Source organism: Podarcis melisellensis (assembly GCF_964234715.1).
Source record: "Podarcis melisellensis genome assembly, chromosome: Z".
NCBI lineage: Eukaryota > Metazoa > Chordata > Lepidosauria > Squamata > Lacertidae > Podarcis > Podarcis melisellensis.
Genome location: NC_138547.1, coordinates 48,955,999 through 48,980,628, shown reverse-complemented (window position 1 = coordinate 48,980,628; position 24,630 = coordinate 48,955,999). Strand labels below are relative to the sequence as shown.

General features: G+C 48.2%; 1 protein-coding gene across 3 annotated transcripts in view; it reads left to right on the top strand.

Moving 5' to 3' along the window:
- Nucleotides 1-24,630, top strand: part of GPC3 (glypican 3) — a 239,340-nt gene that overhangs the window by 175,497 nt on the left and 39,213 nt on the right. For all 3 annotated transcript variants that reach the window (XM_081896964.1, XM_081896963.1, XM_081896962.1), the window contains one exon: nucleotides 2,021-2,141. In XM_081896964.1, coding sequence (XP_081753090.1) covers nucleotides 2,021-2,141 — 121 coding nt within the window. The remainder of the gene's footprint in view (nucleotides 1-2,020; nucleotides 2,142-24,630) is intronic.

The following is a 24,630-nucleotide window of genomic DNA, read 5'->3' as shown; positions in this document are numbered from 1 at the left end:
AGTCCCTGTAAGGAATATGAGGTAAAATAGATGTCTAAATGGCAACCATCACGATCAGGGCAAAACATACTTAAAGAAAAGAAACTTGTTCAGAAACAGCATAGTTAAAGAGCCTACACAGAGTGCTCATAGTCATTGGAGGCACAGAGAGACACTGGCTCCACTCTGTCTGCCTCAGATTTACAGGAGCAACAATTCACACACACTGAGCTACTAGGGAGGGTGAGTCCCGTGTCACAGAGACTCCACAATTCACCGCAAACAGTAGCAGGCCCTAGGCTGGAATGATTTGTGCAGGTCTCACTGCTTCTGCTCTTAAGAATCTCTGACTAAGGATGAGGCCCAGCCTTCGGGAATACTATAAACGAAGGTGATTCCAGCTAAGCTGGGAACAGCCCTGACTAGCCCCACAATTAACCAACAGGCGAAATGGGGGAAACCTTTTTGCGAAAGAAAGGGGGCTCTCTCCCTATTGGGAAAGGCAAGCCCAGGAGGATTACGCACAGGCAGTGCTCACAGATACAAGGAGAACCTTCCCACGGGGCAGGGCAAGGGGTGGGAAATCAAACAGGAAAAAAGGGGAATTAAATGAATTAAGGGGCTAGAGAGGATTAAAAAGAAGGGAGAAATAAAGAAATGTAGCCAGACAATGAGAAGATCGCTCCACTGTCCTCCAGACGGTCCGATCGCTCCAGGTGATCTGGTGCATGCAGCGAAAGCGAACACTCAATGCCGTGTGCTCAGTATATAAAACCCTTGGTCCATCCCACAAATTGGCAACATCAAAATTTCCTCAGCAGCTCAAACAGCTATGGCCAACTATACGATCCCACCAAGCAACAGAGGGGTGGCCTGTCAGACCCCACCCCTCTATGAAGGAGAACACGCTTTGTCAGCTTTGCCAACTGTTTATGACCAGATAAGAAGCCCACCTGGTGCCAGCTATTTGTGAATGTGGGCGCTGCCCCCAGTCTTACGCGATAAATGTAAGATCTGAAATACTATATATACATTTATGTGATGAAATAGCTTTAAAGTGATCCTTTGCAAACACTTACATAAGGACATAAGAGAAGCCTGCTGCATCATGCCAAGGGCCCCCCAGCCCACCACCCTGCTCTCATGGTGGACTCCCACAAGAGCACCCTCCTCGCCTCAGGCAACTGATGTTCAGCAGCATTTCTGCCTCTGGCCATGGAGGCCAAGCATAGCCATCCAGGCTAGTAGCCATCAATAGGGTTCTCCATGAATGTGTCTCGTCCTCTTTTCAAGCCATCCCAGATGGTGGCCATCACTGCCTTCTGAGGGAGCCCATGTTCCAGTTTAACTATGAGCTGTGTGAAGAAGACCTTCTTTTTAACTGCCTTGAATCTTCCAACATGCAGTCCTCTTCATTGGAGAGAGAGAAACATTTATATCTCCATTTCTCCATGCCATGCATAATGTTATGAAGCTCTTATTATGTCACCTCTTCCTTGCTTTTTCTCTAAACTGTGACATCCCAGGTGCTGCAACTTTTCCTTGCTCCATCCTCTTGGTCATTCTGCTTTGCTTGTTATTCTGCTCACTTTCCCCCACCCACTTTAGCTGTTATTGTTTTTAATTTAATGAGGATCTTTGCTAAAATAGATGTTTTTTCTGAGCTGATCTTGTCTTGCCTGCCTTTGCTGCTTCAAAAGCAACAGGAACAGAGCACTTACAGATTACTCAAAGCATAAGACACCTGCACCAGGTGTCATGCACTGTGGCTCTTGTTCCACAAGATGGAACCAAGGGAATTGTTATCAAGACTTGGAAACGGCAGAGGGAACTTCAGTAACTCAGAAAATGAAGGTTCTCCCAACACCCCAACTTCACTGCTCAATTTCTGCCTCTTCAAGAAATTTTTGGAACATCTGCCTTAGACTCTTGGAGGGGGGGGGGAATACCACACTTTGTGCCTCCTTCTGGGACCCTCAGATAGCATCTTCTTATTTCTTGCACACCATTTGTGTTACTCGTGCTTGTCCTGCCCTTGCAGGTACACCCGCCAGGCAGTGAGGAACGGAGGAAAGACCCAGCTCAGCAACCATGAAGTCAAGGTGAAAGGACCTGAACCCGTTGTTAGCCAGATCATTGATAAGCTGAAACACATTAATCAGGTAAGCTCACGTACTCTCTCTTAGATGCTTCTGGCTGAATCATTGATGAACACTGAGTATTGTTCAGAATGACCCAGTTTTCCAACTTAGTAAATCTGCATTCAAAAACCCATGGAGAGACATTGTTCCCTCTTTAGAAATTACCCCATACTGGAAGCCAGAGCTGTGCATGGCTGAGGCCAGGGTTGGCTGTGGCTGTACCTGAATCTAGACCTGAAGAGTGTATTTTTCCAGGTCAGTTGCTGAGGCTAAAAGCTGTTCCTTGAGGAACTGTTCAGTACTTAAGATATTTTGAGTCAGGGGAGACCCTGTTTATCTACAGTGGTACCTCGGGTCAAATACTTAATTTGTTCTGGAGGTCCCTTCTTAACCTGAAACTGTTCTTAACCTGAAGCACCACTTTAGCTAATGGGGCCTCCTGTTGCTGCCACATGATTTCTGTTCCCATCCTGAAGCAAAGTTCTTAACCTGAAGCACTATTTCTGGGTTAGCGGAGTCTGTAACCTGAAGCATATGTAACCTGAGGTACCACTGTATATCAATGTATGGAATAAGAGAGCTGGTTGTGTTGTTCCTATTAGGAATGTGTAATGCAACAGCGCCATCTGTTGCTGTGGAGGAAGGTAGCAATGTAAGCCGTAGGATTTTAAAGTCACGTTCCTTTTAAGGTGTCTTCCCAATAGATTTCTTTCTTATTTCTTCCACATGATGTTAACATTTTTGTAGAAAGGCCAGCACTGCCTTGAGGACTCCTTCCTCAAGTCATATATGCTGATAATTTCATAGTGGGAAGGTAAAAACAGGGATGGTGGGTGCAAAACAGAGGTTGGAAGAGAGAAGACAGAAAATTTTGGCATTCGGATCAGCCCTGGAACAAAGCGCTCTTTCGGTGTAACAGTTATGCTTAAGGTCTTCCAAACAGTTATGCTTAAGGTCTCTGCCAAAGAAATGTCCATACTAGACAATTATTAGACAATTAAGTTCCAGAGGCTACTTCCCTGCAAAAGGCAAAGCATTTGTTTCAAATGTGGACCCCATTCCCTAATTATCAGCCTTGAAAAAAGCAATTAAAACATCAGAGGGTAATCAAAGAGTGAGTGTGTATTTATTCAGTTCCTGAGCTTGAAGCTGGAGATGGTAAAGGGGGAGCAGAGAGGGAGGGAGGAAGTTATAGTCAAATGATTATTGCTGTGATCAAATGCACAGTTTCCGTAATTTGTAATTCATAAGTCAACTTAAGGCTGTGACTCTGGAAAAGAAATTGCATAGGGCAGGCCGGATCATTAGCAGGTTGAAAGGCTTTTAGAAGGGAAATGGTTTCTCTTCCAGAGGTTACGGTGCAGCCGATGGTTGGAAATATTTCAGGCCTACCATATCTTGACAGATCTTTGGGATGCACATGAACCAATTTATAACTTAGCTTGCAGAATCAGCCTTTCACTTAAGGAAGTGCGGGGGCGGGGGCGGGGTGGAGAGATGGCTTGCTCTTCGGCCAGAAAGCCTAACAGTCTCCAATGTTCTTGAGGGATAAAGGAAACAAACAGAATGGGAACCCAAAACCTGCCAAGATGTTTGTGCAAGTGCTGGGAAGCTGATAAGCTGCAAGTGTATCCTGGTCCAGTAGCACCTTCAAGACTAATTAATTTTATTAATGGAACATAAGCTGTCATGAGCTTATTGCCTACTTCTTCAGAAAACCGGAGGCAAAAGTTTGTTAACAGCATGGCTTGTGGGGGGGGCAGTTAAAGGATTCCTTCTTTGATTTTAAAGTACAGTGGTACCTCAGGTTACATACGCTTCAGGTTACAGACTCCACTAACCCAGAAATAGTACCTCAGGTTAAGAACTTTGCTTCAGGATGAGAACAGAAATCGTGCTCCGGTGGCGCAGCAGCAGCAGGAGGCCCCATTAGCTAAAGTGGTGCTTCAGGTTAAGAACAGTTTCAGGTTAAGAACAGACCTCCGGAACGAATTACATAATTAACATGAGGTACCATTGTATTGCACACTCTGATACACAGCCTTTCTCAACCTGGGGCATGAGCTGTGCTGACTGGGGCTGATGGGAATTGTAGTCTAAAGCATCTGGAAGGCACCAGGTGGGCTGTGTAGTAGAGCTTGTCGGCAATAAGTGCTAGAAGAAAGGTGCGTTTCTCAGAACCTAGAAAGGGGATCTACAGCAAATCCACCCAGATATATGTCAGTGAATTCCAGTCTAGTTTCTTCCTATCCTGTGCTTGTTGTTGTTGTTTAGTCGTTTAGTCGTGTCCGACTCTTCGTGACCCCATGGACCAGAGAACGCCAGGCGCCTCTGTCCTCTACTGCCTCCCGCAGTTTGGTCAAACTCATGCTGGTAGCCTCGAAAACACTATCCAACCATCTCGTTCTCTGTCGCCCCCTTCTCCTTGTGCCCTCCATCTTTCCCAACATCAGGGTCTTCTCCAGGGAGTCTTCTCTTCTCATGAGGTGGCCAAAGTACTGGAGCCTCAGCTTCACAATCTGTCCTTCCAGTGAGCACTCAGGGTTGATTTCCTTCAGTATGGAGAGGTTTGATCTTCTTGCAGTCCATGGGACTCTCAAGAGTCTCCTCCAGCACCATAATTCAAAAGCATCAATTCTTCGGCGATCAGCCTTCTTTATGGTCCAGCTCTCACTTCCATACATCACTACTGGGAAAACCATAGCTTTAACTATACGAACCTTTGTTGGCAAGGTGATGTCTCTACTTCTCAAGATGCTGTCTAGGCCTGTCATTGCCCTTCTCCCAAGAAGCAGGCGTCTTTTAATTTCGTGGCTGCTGTCACCATCTGCAGTGATCCTGTGCTAAGATTACTATAAAATGACATGAGGCAAATTTGTGGAGAGCTGGTCTGTCAGCAGCCATTAATGGTTAAAGACAAAACTCCATGCTGAGATGCAGATAACCTGTTGCTGAAGGTGGAAGAGCCGTTGCCTTTAAGCCCACCTGGTGGGCATCTCACTAGGGCATCTGACTGCCAGTTGTGGGGAAAATTGGATGCTGTAATGGTCCAGGTTCCAAGACCAATGACTATTTCTGTAGCAGGATCCCAAAAGTGTCCCTGCCATCAACAACCTAGAGCTACCCAGTCAGTAAGAAGGGGAAGAAGAGTTTGGATTTGATATCCGGCTTTATCACTACCCGAAGGAGTCTCAAAGCGGCTAACAATCTCCTTTCCCTTCCTCCCCCACAACAAACACTCTGTGAGGTGAGAGGGGCTGAGAGACTTCAAAGAAGTGTGACTGGCCCAAGGTCACCCAGCAGCTGCATGTGGAGGAGCGGGAGACGCGAACCCGGTTCCCCAGATTACGAGTCTACGACTCTTAACCACTACACCACACTGGCTCACACTGGGGAGTATTTAGAAAGAGACTCCTCACCCTTTGCTCTAATTGGAACCCATCTGAGTGGAAGGAGGTGAGTCAGCCACAGAGGATGGGCTCCTAGGGTCACTCTGGAGAAAACGTCATGCAGGAAGAGCTCTGCGGTGTTGTTCTGTATGCTCAAAACCTAAGCATTTGGGAACACTAAAAGCAGAACGTGCTTCAGTCTCAAGAAAATGGTGGGCAAGTTACATACAGTGGAGCTTTGATGTCAACACAGTGGGAGTCACTCCAAAAAAGGTACTGGAGAACTCAAACTCATTGGCCCAGGCAATCCCTGGGGTGGGATTTCTCTGAGTCAGAGGAAGGCAGTGCTTCTCCTGTGCCTATGTGTAATCCCCCTACTGACTCGGGAGTTATTGCTCTCACCCCTGAAAATGGGGAAACCTGGTTCCAGGGTCATGGCAGGAACCTTTGCGGGGCAACCATATAGGAGATGTTGATATGCATCCATTTTACTCAGGGTGCCGGATCCTGCTTGAATTCAGGAACTCATTTTCATGATGGCATTATGCCTCATCTGACAAGGGGGAGGGAGAAGTTTTCTGAAAGTGCACCAATAATTATTTGGGCCTGTTGTTTCTGGATGGAATTATTATATTTTGTGTGGCAAATGTGAAATCTGAAATCCAAGGGCTGCTAGGATCCACCCAGCTGTTGCCATTATTTGCTACTAAAGCAAGAAGACTGAATGATGAATGTACTGCAGGAATCTTTGGCCTCTGTATTTTCTTGGGGGGGGGTGTGGAATAAAAAATGCTGCAGAGTGTAATCTGTCAGTCCGCATGACTCACACCCTGTATTTAAAGACTAACAACATTTTTTTGTGACTCAGGAAAATTTTTAAGGCTTTCTCGGGAGCAGTTCACCATAACGCAGGGCTCCTCCCAGACTTCCACTCCATATGGAAGGAGCAACTGGGACAGTTAAATCAGAATAAGTGTGACAGACTCTGACTGCTACATATCATTAAAAGTCTGAACATACAGTGCCTTTTTTAATTGCTAAAAAATCTTCCCATTCCCCTTGACATTTTCAGTAAGAATGTACACTTCATATCCTCTCCTCCCAAAATGCCTATAAAACACCTGGATTCTATCTCCTCTCTTGGGAGGGTTCTGTTGAAACAGCACATACCAGGATTGTGGGAAATTTGGGAGAGATAAAAGAACGTACTTCTTCATATAGCATGAAATCAGACGATGGAATTCCCTCCTACCGAAGGCAGTGATAGCCACTAACTTTGATGGCTTTAGAAGAGCATTGGACCAAATCATGTAGGAGGAGAGAGCTATCTGAGGCTACTAGCCAGAATGACTTACGCTCTGTCCAATAAGGCTTCTGAATGCCAGTTTCTGGAAACCACAGGAAGGGAGAGTTGCTGCTCTTGTGCTCGGATCCCATGGGCATCTGGTTGGCCACTGTAAGAAAAGGATGTCAGACTAGATGTGACATACACAATATAAGAATGTAAGAAGTGCCCATTTCTGTGAGGGGAGAAGGGCATGGCAATGCACCTGGGACACAGCCAAAAGCAGGTTTCTGGCTCCGTATGGAACACAGAGATAGTCAGGGTGGGCAATGCATGCCGAAAAGTCAGAAGCCAGGTCAATGGCTGCTTGGTCAGATTTGTAGATGGTGGAACTACAGTGTCTCCATGTGCATCGTTGCCTGTGGAAATTGGGCAGAACGGTTAGGGATGTATCAAGACTTTCCTCGTTGATTTTGTTGCAGCAAACAAACACAGCTAGTTCTTTGGAAATGTTCTAATCAGTATTTTTCCTTCCTTCACTGCATTTATATTCTGCCCTTTCCCCCTGAAAGAGCCCACGGTACCGAACACAGACACAATTTAAATACAAAAACATAGCAAAAAACCATTACCTGTATAAAGCAGTTAGTTTTAAACATTGCATTTCAAAACATTTGAAAGCAGTTACAGTCAAAAACTTTCTAAAGGCAATTGCAGTTTGAAACATTTCCCCATCCTATGATCTTAGGGTTGCCAGGAGCAGTATTCTTCAGCCACCAAATTCCTGGGTAAAGAGGAATGTTTTCACATTCCTCCTGAAAGTTAAAGATAGTGGCAGGCACGTCTCATTTGGGAGGGCATTCCATAACCAAGGAACCATCACTGAAAAGTCTCTCTCACAGGTCAGCCACCCAGGCAGCCCCCAATGGTTGCACCCCCACCAACAAGGCCTACTAATCATGAGATTTGAAGTGGCTGATATTCGGGAAGGAACTATTTGAAGTACTTGGGTGCCAAGCTATTTAGGGCTTTGTATGCTAGTAGTAGCACCTTGATTTTTGACAAGTTGGGTCTGGAAACCAAGGCTTATGAGGAACGGTTGAGGGCATTAGGTAAGCTTACCCTGAATCCTGAGAAGAGATAAAAGAGCGTCTTCAAATATCTCAAGGGCTGACACATGGAAGATGGAGCCAGCTTGTTTTCTGCTGCTCTGGAGGGTTGGACTCAAGCCACTGTATTCAAGTGAAAATAGAGGAGATTCTGACTCAACACCGGGAAGAATTTCCTGATGGTAAGAGCTGTTTGACAGTGGAATGGTCTCCCTCGGGAGCTGGTAGAATCTCTTTCCCTTGATGTTTTAAAGCAGAAGTTGGATGGCCACCTGTCAGAGATACTTTAGCTGAGATTCCTGCATTGCAGGGGGTTGGACTAGATGACTCTTGGGGTCCCTTCCAAGCCTACAATCCTGACTCCCTGGCTGCATAACATTGTAATGCTGCAACGGAATGAAACTAGTTCAGTGTGAACAGTGAGGGAGGGCAGATTAGCAATCACTCAAGTCAGATGGAACCACAGAGATATTGTTTGCAGAAGACCCAATTAAATCAGGGGTAGCTAATGCCTGGACTGAGAGACTGACCTGGCTCTCTATAAACATTTCCCCCCAGACCTCAATGCCCAAACAATTTGGGACTGACAAAAAGCAGCGTGGGGGTGCTGCTGGAGTGACTGGAGGGATTACACTGGGGGATACAGATTCATCTGCTCCCTTGCCAGGGGATGGGTGATCCACCTCCTCAGTGGATCTGCACAGATCAGCTTAGGGAGGAGGTGTTTTGTCCTTGCATGGGGGGGGGGCATGCAAGAATGTGAGTTGGCCGCACCCACCATCAGGGTTGGCTAAGGCTGAATGTGGCCCTCAGGCTGAAATAGATTAGGCATCTCTGCCCTAAATAAATGCTCAGCACATCCAATTATTAACAGTAGTAGCAATATTCCTTCGATAGGAAGCTGTGGAGCTCCCTTGTAAACAAAGGCAACTGCTGTTGGTTGGCTCAGCAGCAGAAGGGCAAAATCTAAAGGGCGGGTAAGCCTGCAGATTACCCTCCTGGTGTAGCTCTTTAAAACCTTAGCTTCTGCCTTTCCTCGGCGTCAACATAGTCAGCTGATTGCAAGCATCCCTCGTGCATATTTGCAAGTATAATATATATAATAAATATAATAATAATAATAATTTATTATTTATACCCCGCCCATCTGGCTGAGTTTCCCCATCCACTCTGGGCGGCTCCCAATCAGTGTTAAAAACAGTACAGCATTACATATTAAAAACTTCCCTGAACAGGGCTGCCTTAAGATGTTTTCTGAATGTCAGGTAATTCTTTATCTCTTTGACATCTGATGGGAGGGCGTTCCACAGGGCGGGCGCCACTACCGAGAAGGCCCTGTTTATCGTCACTCCGCTTTCAGCCAAATTCAGTCTTTTAAAGGTCTTAAAATTTGTAAGGTCCAAATTACTCACGGGTTGTTGCTTTCCGAATTCAGAAGTTTCAAGAAGAAAGGTCAGTGCTCACCGGCAACAGCAACGCGCCTTCGCTCCGTTGATTGCGAAACGACCCACAGCGCCGCTACCCCCTCTGCGATCCGGAGCCCCTTACGGGGTCCCTTCAGCGTTTTGGGGGCTGCTTCTGGCGCCCGCCGGGTCTCAAGACCACAGGCTTCTGCCACCTGTGGTTTTCCTAAATGGGTCTCCGCTTCGCCGCAGCGGACGACCCGTTTCAGCGGAGCTTCCCTCTCCCTGTTAGGAGCGGGCAGCCATTACCGTTCGCGCCGCCTCCGGAAGTCACATCCTCGGAGGTAACAGATTGGAATTGATCCCATATAACAGGACCAGACAGAACTCTAGCACTCTCCCGCCCTGGCCCTGCTCCCACGGTGGAGTCTACCTCCTTCTGAATCTGAGCGATTTTATCTGCAAAAAACTTTGCAAAAGCATTGCAGGAGATCTTGGGGTCCCTACCAGGCCCCGGTGGTACAGGTGGTTCCGATAAACTGCGAACCACCTGAAAAAGTCTCCTGCTGCTGTTTTCTGCAGATGCAATGGAGGCAGCGAAGAAGGCCCTCTTCGCCGTCGCCATTGCCACTTGGTAGGCTCGACGTTGAGCTCTAACCCGTGTCCGGTCTGATTCAGAATGAGTTTTCCGCCACCGGCGCTCTAGCCGTCTCAACGATTGTTTCATCACCCTCAGCTCCGGGGAAAACCACGGGGCTGTCCGGGCTCCATGCAATCGGAGAGGGCGCTTCGGAGCCAGACAGTCAATAGCCCTGGTTAACTCCGCATTCCAGCGTGCCACCAGGGAATCAGCTGAAAGGCCATCAACTTGGGATAAAGCATCCCCTACCACTCTCTGGAAGCCAATTGGATCCATTAAGTGGCAGGGGCGGACCATCCGAATCGGTCCCACCTCCCTGCGGAGGGGAAGGGTTGCGGAGAAGTCTACTTGCACCAGGAAGTGATCTGACCATGGCACTTCTTTTGTTTCGCTTTTAGTTAATGTCAGATCACCAACATCCGTAGAGGTAAACACCAAGTCTAAGGCATGTCCGTGGCTATGAGTTGGGCCATACTTATTCAGGGACAGCCCCATGGAGGCCATGCTTTCCACGAAGTCCCGAGCGGCCCCTTGTAAGGTCGTGTCGGCATGGATGTTAAAATCCCCCAGGACAACCAAGCTAGGTGTCTCCAGGAGCATATCCGCCACGACCTGAAGCAGCTCGGGAAGGGAATCCTTGGTGCAGCGGGGAGGTTGGTACACCAGTAGGAATCCTGTACTGCCCCTATTGCCCAACTTCCAGAACATGCACTCAGAAAACTGGGTCTTCCCAATAGGACGCCTGGTGCAGACTAATGACTTCCTAAAAATCACTGCAACCCCCCCTCCCCGCCCACATGACCTGGGTTGCTGTGCGTAAGAGAAACCTGGTGGGCAAGCAGCGGCAAGGACAGGCCCATCTGCTTCATCCAACCAGGTCTCTGTCACACATGCCAGGTCAAATCCTCCATCCACAATCAGGTCGTGGATGGCAGTGGTTTTATTCATCATTGACCTGGCATTGCACAGCAACACTTTCAGGTCATGTGGGTTTCCCTTGCTGATTACTGTATCCTTCCGGTCAGGACCAGACCTGGAGGCAGGGATAGTCCTCAAACAACGACTAAACCTGCCTCCTCGGTAATGACATGGTCTGGTCTTAGCATAACTCCTCCTCCTGCCCGTAATCACTGAGATCGGGTGTCCCAATACATCTCCCCCTGTGGAACCTGCCCCACCCAATCTATTGGCTGAGGCCCACTCCCAGGCAGCCATGACCCTTCCCCTTAAAAGGCAAAATACAAACTGTAAGGGCTGTAAATCAAAAGGCCTCCACTTGGCACGCGTGGTGCCAAATTTGGAATGGGATTGACAGTTGTGGCTTCAGGTACAGTTTCCTCTGGCCTGCAAAGGTGTGGGGGGGGGGCTTTGAGGCCTGGGCAAAAATAATGAAAGGGGCTGGCAGATAATTAATGAAGGGGAAAGTACCCAGGCAACTGGTGGTAGAAGCTTTGAGAAAGGAAGCAAGGGCTGGGAGCCGTCCTTTGGGAGTTTGCAAGGAAAGCAGCCTGGCACAAAATCCATTGAATTCAGCAAGTGCCCTTTCTTTTTAGTTTTGGTGGTTTCACAAAAATCAAGCTCATGTCTAAAGTAGGAGTGAACAGGCATTGGTGATAATAGCATTTAGTGACTTTTCACATCACTTGATACTTTCTTCCTTCAGAATATCTCTAAATTCTGTGGAAGGTCAGTCCAAAGTTAATTATTCAGTTTGGGCTTGGTAGCTCCTCCTCCTCCTCTTCTTCTTCTTCTTCTTCTTCTTCTTCTTCTTCTTCTTCTTCTTCTTCTTCTTCTTCTTCTTCTTCCTCTCCTCCTCCTCCTGGTCCCTCTCTACAAAAAATAACTTCCCACACACGCACCCCATACATGCCTTTGTGTTTATTTTATCTTTTTTGCTTCATGAGCTTTAGCCAGCTATCAAGGAGAGTTTGACAGTGCTCAACATGCTGTTGTGTTGGCATGGAGGCTCTCCCCATCCAATGCATTGGTGGTGCTGATCTCTAATGGCACTAGCAAGATAAGCAACAGTTGGAGATAGTTTGTGCCCTCTTATTTGGAAGATTCCTTGTTGTTCTCTTTCTGGAATTGTGACACCACCTGCCGTTGGGGTAGCAGCCAGCCAGAGGAACCCTTGCAGAAACCCACTTCCCTTGGTCTCCTTGGGGTCTAGTTGATGAATGCAAAGCTTCTTTCTACTTCTAAATGTTGAGATAGGCCTTTAGAAGAGAAAGATCTTGATCAGAGCACAGAAACAAACCACAAATAACATTTGTGGAGCAATACGGAGAGAGAGCGGGGTAGGGTTAAGCCGCAATTCATTAACAGCTGGAATAATTAATCTTCAGGAAACTGTAGCATGCTTGTGCTTTTCTCACATGTGCCCTAAGTCGAAATAACTTTTTGTTTGTTCAGGAAAGTAAGGCTTAATCATCTGGATGAAAAAGCAAAGGAGATATGGTAATCTTTTTGAAGGAGATATGATAATCTTTTTGGCAAATGGGCCAGTAAAAAGAAGTTTTAATTGACTAGGAGACCTACCATGGAGCAGGGGCTGCATTCAAAGAGCCCTGCTGCTTCCTCCTCCCCTGCTAAAATATCAAGAGAGTTTGAGAACTGCCTGTGAGTCATATTGTTTATCAAACCCAAAGCGATCAGCTATGTGACCTAAGCAAATATTTCAGGACTCACAAGCCACAAGAGTGTGTGTGGTTCAGGAAATTGAAGGCTTATAAGAAGAGGCTGGTATGTGGCCCTGACCCTTCAGAGTCAACAGCCCTTGATTGGCTAGAACCTCACAATTCTGGGAGGCATTACAGATGGGTGGTTTCCAAACTGTGTTACGAGGGACCTCTGGAGATGCTTGGAAGCTCCCCAAGGATGCGTGGCGGATGTGCTTTGCTGAAAGAGACCCTTCCCCTCGCTGGCAGTCTTCTCCTTCAAAACACAGATGCCAAGAACACAGCCGGCAAGGTGATGGAGAGAAGCCAATAAAATTCTATAAGGGAGATGCCAGTGTGGTAGGGAAGCACACTGTATCACCAGAGTGGGGGCTAGATGTGGCCTTCCAGACCTCTCTGGCTGTCCTTTGGGACCTTTGCCACGCCACAGTCCCTCACTCTGCTGTTGTGTGTGTTTGAACATTTGGTCTCTGGGCAGCTGGAATGCACTCTCTTGGTCAAAGCTGAAAGTCTCATCTTTTGGACTGTTCACATTTAAACTTTGGCCCCGCCCATCACTGCCATGTGCCCCCCCCAAAGACTGACCATGAGGGAATTGCACCCCAGGCCATTGAGAGCTAGGGGGTCTTGGGCTGCCATGTCTAACGCTAGTCACTTAAGGTTGCCAAATTCAGTGGTTTAAAGCTGGATCTTGAAGATCAGCAAGGAGAAATGTTTGCTCTCTTGACCAGGATAAAGCTCCCAGCATTTTTGTCTGCATCTTGTCTGCAACCCTAAAAATGGTTTTCTTGTGTGTGTGTTTCTTTGTGGCTGATTAGCTGCTCTCCCTGTGCAAAGGTCAGAGGGGGCAGGGTTTCTGTTGAGGCAGGTGATTAGCTGTGGGGGGAGCTTCTCAGAGCTTGCAGGGCAGTTTGATCCATCTTTTAGATTTAGGGGAGCTAGTCTCAAACGTTTGTTGGGGGAGACCTAGGTTTTTTTGGGGGGGAGTTATTTGTCCTGTCTTCACGCTTTTTATGATGGAGGACCGCTGTAGCCACCCCCAACGACACGTTCTCAAGATGGAGGGTGAGGGAACAGCTGCAGTCGCCTGCGGTTCCTGCACAATGTTTGCCATCTTGCCAAAGGTTGCAGGCAGCTTTACCTGCAGCAATTGCATGTTGATTGCCCTCTTAAAAGACAAAGTCCAGCAACTGGAGGAATGTGTAGCTACGCTCCAAAGAATTAGAGAGCTGGAGCTCTTCTTGGAAGCAACAGAGCACACCATCTCCACCAAGGAGGACACAGGGGACTCCCCTGAGAAGGAGGCTAGTTCACCAACACAGGAGCCAGATATATGGAGAAACGTGACTCAAAGAAGTAGGAGGCCCAGGGTCTGCTCTGATTGTTTAGAAATACACAATCGCTTTGAGGTCCTCTCCCCTAGCATGGAAGACGAAGAGCAGACTCCATTTGAGGATCTCTCCCCCATTACAGTCGATCAGGTATATGAAGATGAGCAGCAAAGTGAGTCCTCAGGGAATGTGCAGGTGACCTTGGAACGGACAGCTCACGGAAGAACCCCGACCAAACCTAAGAGGAGGCGTGTAGTGGTGATAGGGGATTCCCTACTGAGGGGAACAGAAGCAGTGATCTGTGGGCCTGACAAGATGTCTTGGGAAGTGTGCTGTCTCCCCGGGGCTAAGATCCAAGATGTAACTGAACGACTGCAAGGAATCATAAAACCCACTGACAAATACCCCTTCCTCTTGGTTCATGTGGGAACCAATGACACTTTCAATTTCCTGCCCAGAGCCTCGTAATCTCTTTTGATCTTCTGGAGGCTATTGCTTGCTTGCCCTAAAGAGCTCATTAGCCAGACTGTGAGGTTTTGAGTCCCTGACACGAGTGTTGCCATGCACTCTGGAGAGGTGGCAGCTTTAGCTATAAAAGGAGGAACGAGACCCCACTGATTTTGGTGTGGAGATTATTCGGAAGGAATGTGTTTCACAAACATAGAAGATAACAAAACGTACAAAACAAAAACAACAAAACAATACAAACTAACACATGTTTGTGAAAATTAATAAAAATGTGTTTCCCCACACATTCCTGCTCGGGTCTTAAGATCTTCATTGGAGGCCTTCTTCAGATTCCCCCACCTGATGATGGCTTCTTGGGAAGGCCTTTTTGGTGGTGGCACCCAGTTTGGGGAAAGCTTCACCCATAGAGACTTGCTTAGTGGATGTCCAATGATCAGCAGAGATTAGGAAGTCATTAGTTTGCACCCGGCGTCCTATTGGGAAGACCCAGTTTTCTGAGTGCATGTTCTGGAAGTTGGGCAATAGGGGCAGTCCAGGATTCCTTTTGGTGTACCAATCTCCTCGCTGCACCAAGGATTCCCTGCCTGAGCTGCTTCAGGTTGTGGCAGATGTTCTCCTGGAGACACCTAGTTTGGTTGTCCTAGGGGATTTTAACATCCATGCCGACATGACCTTAAAAGGGGTCACTCGGGACTTCGTGGAAAGCATAGCCTCCATGGGGCTGTCCCTGAATAAGTCTGGCTCAACCCAGAGCCGTGGACATGCCTTGGATCTGGTGTTCACCTCTATGGAAGTTATTTATAAAATTTCTATACAACCATTCACCTGAGGATCACAGGGTGGTTTACAATAAGAAACACACACAAAAAATAAACTATAGTAGCAATAAACCTGACTTGTCTTCCTCAGAAGTGCAGTTTAAAGCAAGCTGGGCTCCTGCTGCTCGGTCCCAGCTCCTACCAACCTTGCAGTTCGAAAGCACACCCAAAAGTGCAAGTAGGTAAATAGGTGGGAAGATAAACGGTGTTTCTGTGCGCTGCTCTGTTTACCAGAAGTGGCTTAGTCATGCTGGCCACATGACCCAGAAAAACTCTGCGGACAAACGAGATGAGCGCCACAACCCCAGAGTCTTCTGTGACTGGACTTAACTGTCAGGGATCCTTTACCTTTTTTATGGTTTCCCCGGAAGCTCCCTGTCACCCCAGGGGATGACAAATTTGCATTTAATCAACACCTCAGCACCTCCCTTGGATTTCTTTCAAAGGGGATAATGGCCTATTTATCAGAGGGGCTACTAAACCTGAGAAAGCAGCCCACCTAGGAGAAGGAAAACCCTGTTCCTAAAACTTGGTTTTAACTATTTATTAATACTTTTATGGCTTTACTCACCCTCCACCCTTGGATACCAGTTTCTGGAAGCCACAGGCAGAGAAGGAGTTGCTGTTGGGCCCAGGTGCTGCTTGGGGCCTCTCACGGCAGCACCTGGTTGGCCAAAATGAGAACAGGTTGCTGGGCCAGGTGGGCCAGGGGCCTGATCCACCAGGCACATCTTTATTTTCTGGCATATCAGACCAAAGACCATCAAGTGCAGAGTCTGGTGCTGAGTGGCCGGACAGATGCATATGGAAAGCTCTGAAGCAGGACATAAATGTATCATGCCTTCCTTCCATAGGCAGCATTCAGTAACTGGAATTCTGAGATATTGCTGCCTCTGGAAATGGAGCGGCTTCTGTGTTTCACCTCACCAGTTTCACCTGTGCATGTACAGGTGGGATAACAGAAAGGTGAGAAAGCGATGGTCCAGGGTTCTTGCTCTCTCCCTCACTACACCACAGCCTCCCTCTTCTCTGTTCTCTCCTTCAGCTCTGCATGGTCCAATTTTCCTTGCCATTTAAACTATTGTTTTAGCTGCAGACCCATTATCAACCCTTTCCAATCTCCACGCTTGATGATTGTCCAAGGGCTTATAGAAAAATATGCCAAGAATTTCAGCACAGCCCTTGGAACATTTTTTTATTAAATTCTTTTCAGTCATGCAGACTAAATTAAAGGAGAAATATGCACTCCAGGAAGAGTATAAATATTAATTCAGACTCATTTTTTTGCCTTGGCAGACTCCTAAGGGAACCCTTTGCTTGAAATAAACCTTCTGCACTTATCTTAACGATTGAGGTCACAGTTTGCTGTTTTGTTTATGCTTAATTGGGAGGGGTGTTGAGAAGCTTTAAAAAATACCCTTAAAAGGGCAAGATAACTTTCATTATTCATTGACAGCTTCAGTTTGGAATAGTGGTAAGACTCTTGCTGTGTTTGCTGGTAATAAGGAGGGAGGCAGTCTGGGAAGTGCCTGCCCCCTGTTCTTGGGCTCCATGGTGAAAGAAAGGGGGGAGGGTAAAAATGGAAGAATATAAAAGATTTTGACACAGGAGGTGTAGGGGTGGGTGAATGGTAGCTTGAGGAGCTATACACGCCCCCCCCATCCTTTGCTGACTCCATTGATACTGCCTGTCTGTCCCACACTCCTGTTATATATATATTGGGGTTGGCAAATGCAGGCACCCTGGTGTGTGTGATTAAATGAGAGCTAGTATGGGGTAGTGTTTAGAGTGTTGGACTCTTACTGGGGAGACTAGGGTTCAAATCCCCCACTGGGCCATGAAGCTCACTGGGAGACCTTGGGACAGTCACTGCATCTCAGCCTAGCCTACCTCACAGGGTTGGTTGTGGTGATTAAATGAAGAAGGGGAGAACCATCTTGCATGCCACCTTGAGCTCCTTGGAGAAAAAGGTGGGGTGTAAATGCAGTGAAAAATAAATTTGGCTCAGAAACTGCAACTTGCTGATCTGTAAGTAGACCTTTGTTTTGACATAACAAGGGCTAGATAAAGCAATCAGTGGTTTATGATCAGGATATGTTAAGAATTCCCCTCTACCTGTATATGGAATTACCCCATGCCTTAAGGTGGTCATTGGGGACCCTGCACTACATCTCTATTTACACAGCCTTTTTGGTGGTGGCGCTAAGGCTGCCCAGTGGCCTCCATGCAGAAACCAGTCATGCCCTTTCCCTTGCCTCATTTTGACAGGTGCCAAAGACTTGCTGATTCAAGCAGGCTTTATGCTATTTCTTACTGCTTCTGGGGGAAGGGTTGTCACTCATTGGTGGAGCACATGCTCTTTCATGAAGAAGGTCCCGTGTTCAGTCCCTGGTGACCTCTCCTTGTAGTGCTGGGAATGTCCTCTGGCTGAAACCCTGAAGAGCCACTGTTGCCAGTTAGTGTAGACAGTACTGAACGAGGTTAGCCAATATTTTGACTCTGCATAAGGCAGCTTCTGATCTTCTTAGTTTTTGTGCTGCTTTCTCATGGACCGGCTGGGTGGAAGGCCCCAGCTGGGGAACCCCCAAAAGGAAGACGGCTCAGAGCCAAAAGAGTGGTGGTGGGATGACAATGAGCAGTCAGGGGGAGAAGAGGGAGAAGCCTGGAAGAGGTCACAGGGTATAGTGAGCAGGGAGAGTCTGTGGCAGAGAGCAGTCAGAATCAGAGACAGAAGCCAAAGCAGGAGAGGAGTTAGGCTGATGAAGAAGCATCGGTGTCTCCCCTTCCTGCTGTGAGAAGCTCCCCTGCCCTCCAGTCTACAAGGACCAGAAGAGGTATGAAGCGGCAGGAACAAAAACAGGCAAACTAACATAGTCTCAGATTACTTGAGAAGAACCCAGAGGAGGAGGAGACTGAGGCAGCTGTGGGAACCTTCAGTCTCTACAACTGGGGCAAGATCTACTGAGAAGAGTTGCTGTGCTCATTAGGTCAGACACACCTGAGCTGACCATGTTTCAGCAAATAAAGAATTAATTGCTCTTACTTTATGTGATTTACTGCTGGCTATGGCCTGCATTGCATGTGTCCCCCCCTTTGTTTTATTATAATTGAATCAATTAGCACAGTTTTTGCTGCTTTGGGAACTAATATTTTGGAGCATTGTGGGATCTTATTACTATTGTGTATTAAATGTGTATACTGCCCTTCATCTGAAGATCCCAGGGTGGTTCAGAACAGGAAAAAGCAAAATGAGAAAAATACAAAATGAGAAAAAGCAAAATGAGAAAAATACAAAATAACCCCCTCCCACAAAAACATTTTAAAAGTCATAGAATGTCAATCAGTCCCAAACTTGATTGAAGAGAAACATTTACTGAAAGGTGTTTAATGAAGGCACCAGAGGAGCCTCCCTTGGGAGAGCATTCCACAAATGAGGGGCCACCACAGGAAAAGCCCATTCTCCTGTTGCCACCCACCAGCCATCTTGTGGAGAGGCAGGTCCTGGCTTTTAATTGTAAGTTTTGAAACTGTTTTAAACTGTATTGTAAACTGCCCTAAGACCATAAGGTCTCCAGCACATGCCCAGGATTGATTTGTTGTCCTCCTTGCGGGTGTTGTGTTGGGCTTCTTTTTTCTGCCATCCTGGTTTGGCGGGGGGGGGGGGAGAGAAAGTTCTGGTTAAACTCTTGCAGCTGGATAAATTATCATTAAGTTAAAACCTGCTTATTGTTACATGTTGCTCTCAGTGATTATCGGGTTGCATATTTTCCTGCCTCTTGCCACAAGATGAGAATCAGCCGTAATGTCAGGGTAGCAACTCAGCAAGAGCAGTTATTTAAAGGCAGAGAAACCACCAAATGCAAATTTTTTTTGGCGAGAGGGAGGGAAACAGTTGTAATTGTTACTTAATAGGAAATTGTCATGGCTTGTGGGTCTGACTCTTTCAGAAGCTGAAAGACTGAAACATTCAAGCCACTGTGCAGAAATAGAACACTTTATTAGAAAAGCACGTTGAATAACAGCCTTAAGCTATGTGCAAACAATAGGATCCCCCCTGTTAAGTTGTGGGCAAACATATCAGACGACACAGCGATTCTTCCAAAGCAGCTCTTTATTTGTAAGCTGGAACAGAATTGGCTGAGGAGCTCAGTCAGCCTGCTTATATAGAGCTCCAGAACAATGTAACTGTTGCCATTTTCTAAAACTATCCAATCACTGAACGTCACTTTCGATCCTTCATTTGCATAACTATCTACAGTATTCCCCTGCTGGCCCAGGGTGAGAACTTCAGTACATAACACCCCTCCCCACCGAGATAAGACGTTAATTACAATCATAATGGTATATACAGCACTACACGTAATGGTTCAATTAGGCACAAAACCATATCAGTTACATTTCACATACTTAGACCAACAGTGATACATGTCCAACAACATAGTCCTTTAAATAAGTTGGGCACTTGGAAACTCTGCCAGACCGCTGGGGACTGGTAGCCAAGTCTGGGGGGGCCATCCAATTCTTGCCGAGGCTGTGGTGCGACCCTAGGTGGCGTTGAAACCCAAGTTCCCTGTGGGTGGAGCCTCCGTAAGTGGAGTGGTCTAAGCCTGTGGTAAGTCTGGCAGACCCTCTGAAGTGGCTTGGTTCGGCTCCACGCTGGCAGTTTGCGAGAGAGGTGGAGCCTCACCATCTGTAAGTGTCTCTTCCGGAGCCACGAGCGCAGTTGGGAGCACCACGGTAGTGTCCAAGTCCCAAACACTGCGCCTAAGCTGGTCTATGTGCTGGCGCCACAAGCGTCTGTTTTCGAGTGCCGCCTGGTACGAGCGAGGTCCAGTGACTCCCACTACTGTGGCTGGCTCCCAAGGAATATCCCCCACATAGTTCCGGGCAAAGACCTGGTTTCCTGGAACAAATGACCGTGGCGCGTTGGCACAGCCTGGGGGTTCAGCCATGGCAAAGTCCGGGTGCAGCTGGTCGAGCGGGGACCTGAGGCGGCGGCCCATAAGCGGTTCAGGAAGACTCCACCCTGTGGCCGCATGAGGGGTGATGTGTTGCACGAACAAGTATTCGGCGATCCGCTCGTGCCAATCTCCCCGGTCCAGGCGCGCCAGTGCCTCTTTTGCCGAGCGCACCATCCTCTCCGCTTGCCCGTTGCTGGATGGATGAAATGGTGCCGTTAGGGCATGGTGGATGCCCAGTCTGAAAAGGTACCGCTCAAAAGTGCCTGACGTGAACTGCGGTCCGTTGTCGGAGACAAGGGCATCAGGACACCCATGCGTTACAAAGATGCCTCGCAGCACCCGGATGACGGCCTCGGTAGTGGTGGAGAGCATCAGGGCCACCTCCAGCCATTTGGAATAGGCATCCACCACTACCATAAAGGTCCGGCCGTGAAAGGAGCCAGCCAGATCAATGTGTACCCTCGACCCGGGTGTCTTTGGCATCTCCCAGGTGTGTCCCTTAGCTGCTGGTGGCGCAGGCCTAGATTCTTGGCACGCTTGACAGGCGGACACCCAGGCAGTGATGGCATCGTCCATGTTAGGCCACCAGACGTAACACCGAACCAACGCCTTCATTTTGACGATTCCTGGGTGGCCAACGTGTAGAGCCTCCAGGACACGTTGACGGAGTCTTTGGGGAATCACGACGCGGTCTCCCCACAGCAGACAGCCGCAATGAGTCAAGAGTTTGTGTTGTCTGGTTGTGAAGGGCTGGAACTCCAATGCAAAAGGCCCTTGTGGCCACCTCCTCCACACCCAGTTGAGCATATGGCTGATGGTGTGATCCTGGGCAGATGCGGAGGCCACAGTGGCAGCCAATACAGGCGCTGCTGGAAGATCCTCAATCAGGAGGAGCGATGAAGCAGGAGCCGGGTTTTCCACAAACACTGGAAGAGGGCAACGGGTGAGGGCGTCGGCATGGCCCATCGATTTCCCCGGGCGATGGACAAGCCGCGAGTGGTAGGCAGCCAGGAAAACAGTCCATCGCAGCATGTGCGGCGAGAGGACCGGTGGAGTTGGACGATCACCAGCGAGGAGGCCCAGGAGTGGCTTGTGGTCGGTGATGAGGTCAAAAGTCCTGCCGTAGAGGTATTCATGGAACCTCTTCTCTCCAGCCACAAGTGCCAGTGCCTCCTTGTCGAAGTGGCTGTAATTCCGTTCAGTCAGAGATAGCGTCCTGGAAAAGTAGGCGAGCGGTGCTTCTCTTCCGTCTGGAAAACGGTGACTAAGGACAGCGCCGATGCCAAAAGGTGAGGCGTCGGAGGCAAGGACCAGCGGCCTGGCTTCACTGTACTGTACCAGCACACTGTCCGATGAAAGGAGAGCCTTGACCACGTTGAAGGCGGCCGTCTCCCGATGACCCCAGGACCAAGGCGTCTTTGTGCTGAGGAGTCGGTGAAGAGGCTCAGCCACCATGGCTTTGTGGGGCAGGAACATGTTATAAAAGTTCAGCAGCCCCAGGAACGCCTGCAACTCCGTCTTGTTCTTTGGGATGGGGGCCTGCTGCATAGTGCGGATCTTGGATGTGGTCGGGTGAAGGCCGGAGGCGTCGATAAGATAGCCCAGGAACTCCACCTGTGGAACGGGATCTGGCACTTCTCCATCTTTAACTGGAGTCCGGCCTCCTGGAACCTGGTCAGCACGAAACGGAGGCGCTCGAACAGCTGCTGGTGTGAGTCTGCGGACACCAAGACGTCATCAAAATATGGTACCACGCCCGGAAGCCCTTGCAGGAGACACTCCATAAGAGTTTGGAAGATGCCAGGAGCCACTCTCACCCCAAACTGCAAACAGCGGCAACGGAATGCCCCTCGGTGGGTGACGATCGTCTGGGCTTCAGCAGTGGCATCATCGACGGGCAGTTGTTGATAGGCTTGGCCAAGGTCCAGCTTAGCGAAGACCTTACCCTCACCCAGGGAATGCAGCAGGTGTTGGACAACGGGAACTGGATAAGCGTGCTGCTGAAGTGCCTTGTTGATTGTGCCCTTTTAGTCGGCACAGATTCTCACCGACACGTCCGGGTTGACACGCCCGCAGATGATTCGACCCATCAGGGCATCGTCTAAGTCTTGGAACTCGCAGTGCATTGCTGCCTGTCGCAGGGCAGTGGTGTAGTTGTTGATTGACTCCCCCTCTGCCTGGTTCCAATGGTAAAACGCATGGTGGGCAGCAATCTTGGATGGCTTTGGCGCATAGTGGTTGCAGAGCTTCTCTTGGATCGTGTCCCATGCTGTTGCTTGGACTGCTTCAGGCGCAACCAATGCTCGGGCCGTCTCAAACACCTCAGGCCCACAGAGGCTGAGGAATAGGCCCCGCTCCTGTGATACTTGTGTCAGCTCGTTGGCTTGGAGGTAGCAGTCGAACCGAGCGAGGTAGGAGTTCCGTGATTCAGAGGCTGGCGCAAACGGCGGTAGAGGCACAAGTGAAGCCATGATTCCGATGCCGGCGTGAAGGGGGATGGATGGAACGCAGTGCTCTAGCCAGAACAGTCAGCTCTAAATTGGTTCTGTTCAGTGATTTCGCTCAGTGATTTCGCTCAGTGATTTCGCTCAGTGATTCAGCTCAGTGATTCAGCTCAGTTCAGAGGATGGCCGCATCTGAATCATAGAATCATCGAGTCCAACCCCCTGCCAAGCAGGAAACACCATCAGAGCACTCCTGACACATGGTTGTCAAGCCTCTGCTTAAAGACCTCCAAAGAAGGAGACACCACCACACTCCTTGGCAGCAAATTCCACTGTCAAACAGCTCTTACTGTCAGGAAGTTCTTCCTAATGTTTAGGTGGAATCTTCTTTCTTGTAGTTTGGATCCATTGCTCCGTGTCCGCTTCTCTGGAGCAGCAGAAAACAACCTTTCTCCCTCCTCTATGTGACATCCTTTTATATATTTGAACATGGCTATCATATCACCCCTTAACCTCCTCTTCTCCAGGCTAAACATGCCCAGCTCCCTTAGCCGTTCCTCATAAGGCATTGTTTCCAGGCCTTTGACCATTTTGGTTGCCCTCCTCTGGACACGTTCCAGTTTGTCAGTGTCCTTCTTGAACTGTGGTGCCCAGAACTGGACACAGTACTCCAGGTGAGGTCTGACCAGAGCAGAATACAGTGGCACTATTACTTCCCTTGATCTAGATGCTATACTCCTATTGATGCAGCCCAGAATTGGATTGGCTTTTTTAGCTGCCGCGTCACACTGTTGGCTCATGTCAAGTTTGTGGTCAACCAAGACTCCTAGATCCTTTTCACATGTACTGCTCTCAAGCCAGGTGTCCCCCATCTTGTATTTGTGCCTCTCATTTTTTTGCCCAAGTTCAATACTTTACATTTCTCCCTGTTAAAATTCATCTTGTTTGTTTTGGCCCAGTTCTCTAATCTGTCAAGGTCATTTTGAAGTGTGATCCTGTCCTCTGGGGTGTTAGCCACCCCTCCCTCTGCAAATTTGATCAGGATGCCCTTGAGTCCATCATCCAAGTCGTTGATAAAGATGTTGAATAAAACCAGGCCCAAGACAGAACCCTGTGGCACCCCACTAGTCACTCTTCTGGCTGTGCTCTGATTTCCATCGATCCCATCCTCGTTGCCAGTGTTAGGTTATGGGCGAACATATCAGACGACACAGCAATTCTTCCAAAGCAGCTCTTTATTTCTAAGCTGGAACAGAACTAACTGAGGAGCTTAGTCAGCCTGCTTATATAGAGCTCCAGAACAATGTAACTGTTGCCATTTTCTAAAACTATCCCATCACTGAACGTCACTTTCGATCTTTCATTTGCATGCAAACTATCCAATCACTGAACGTCACTTTCGATCCTTCATTTGCATAAGGGTGAGAACTTCAGTACAACCCCCCCCCCCCCAGATTTGAAGGCAGTGTAATGGAGCCATCATTGCCTTGAGTCTACTTTATATTGTTGCTGCTGTGTTATCCTTGTATGGTCTCAGCAGTTTATGATTTTTTTTCCTGTTGCTGCAGAAGCCTCAAAGCCTGATTGGCTGGAGATGGTGGCAGGACAGTCACAAATATAGCAGCTACACTCTATGTACAGGTGTGCAGCTGTTGTTTTGCTAACATGCAAAGCATCCCTTGCCCGTTGCAGGGAGTGCTTGGGTAATTAGGTAATACTGAAGGATAGAGGTGGAATTGGGGCCCTCAAATTTCAGCTGTACCCTGTGCAACATGGGCGTAGCCAAGGCGGGGCAGAGGGGCAGTTGCCCCCCCCCGATCAAGCAAAACAATAGTAATAATAATAATAATAATAATAATAATAATAATAATAATAATAATAATAATAATTGTTTATTTATACCCTGCCCATCTGGCTGGGCTTCCCCAGCCACTCTGGGCGGCTTCCAACCAAATATTAAAATACAGTAATGCATCAAACATTA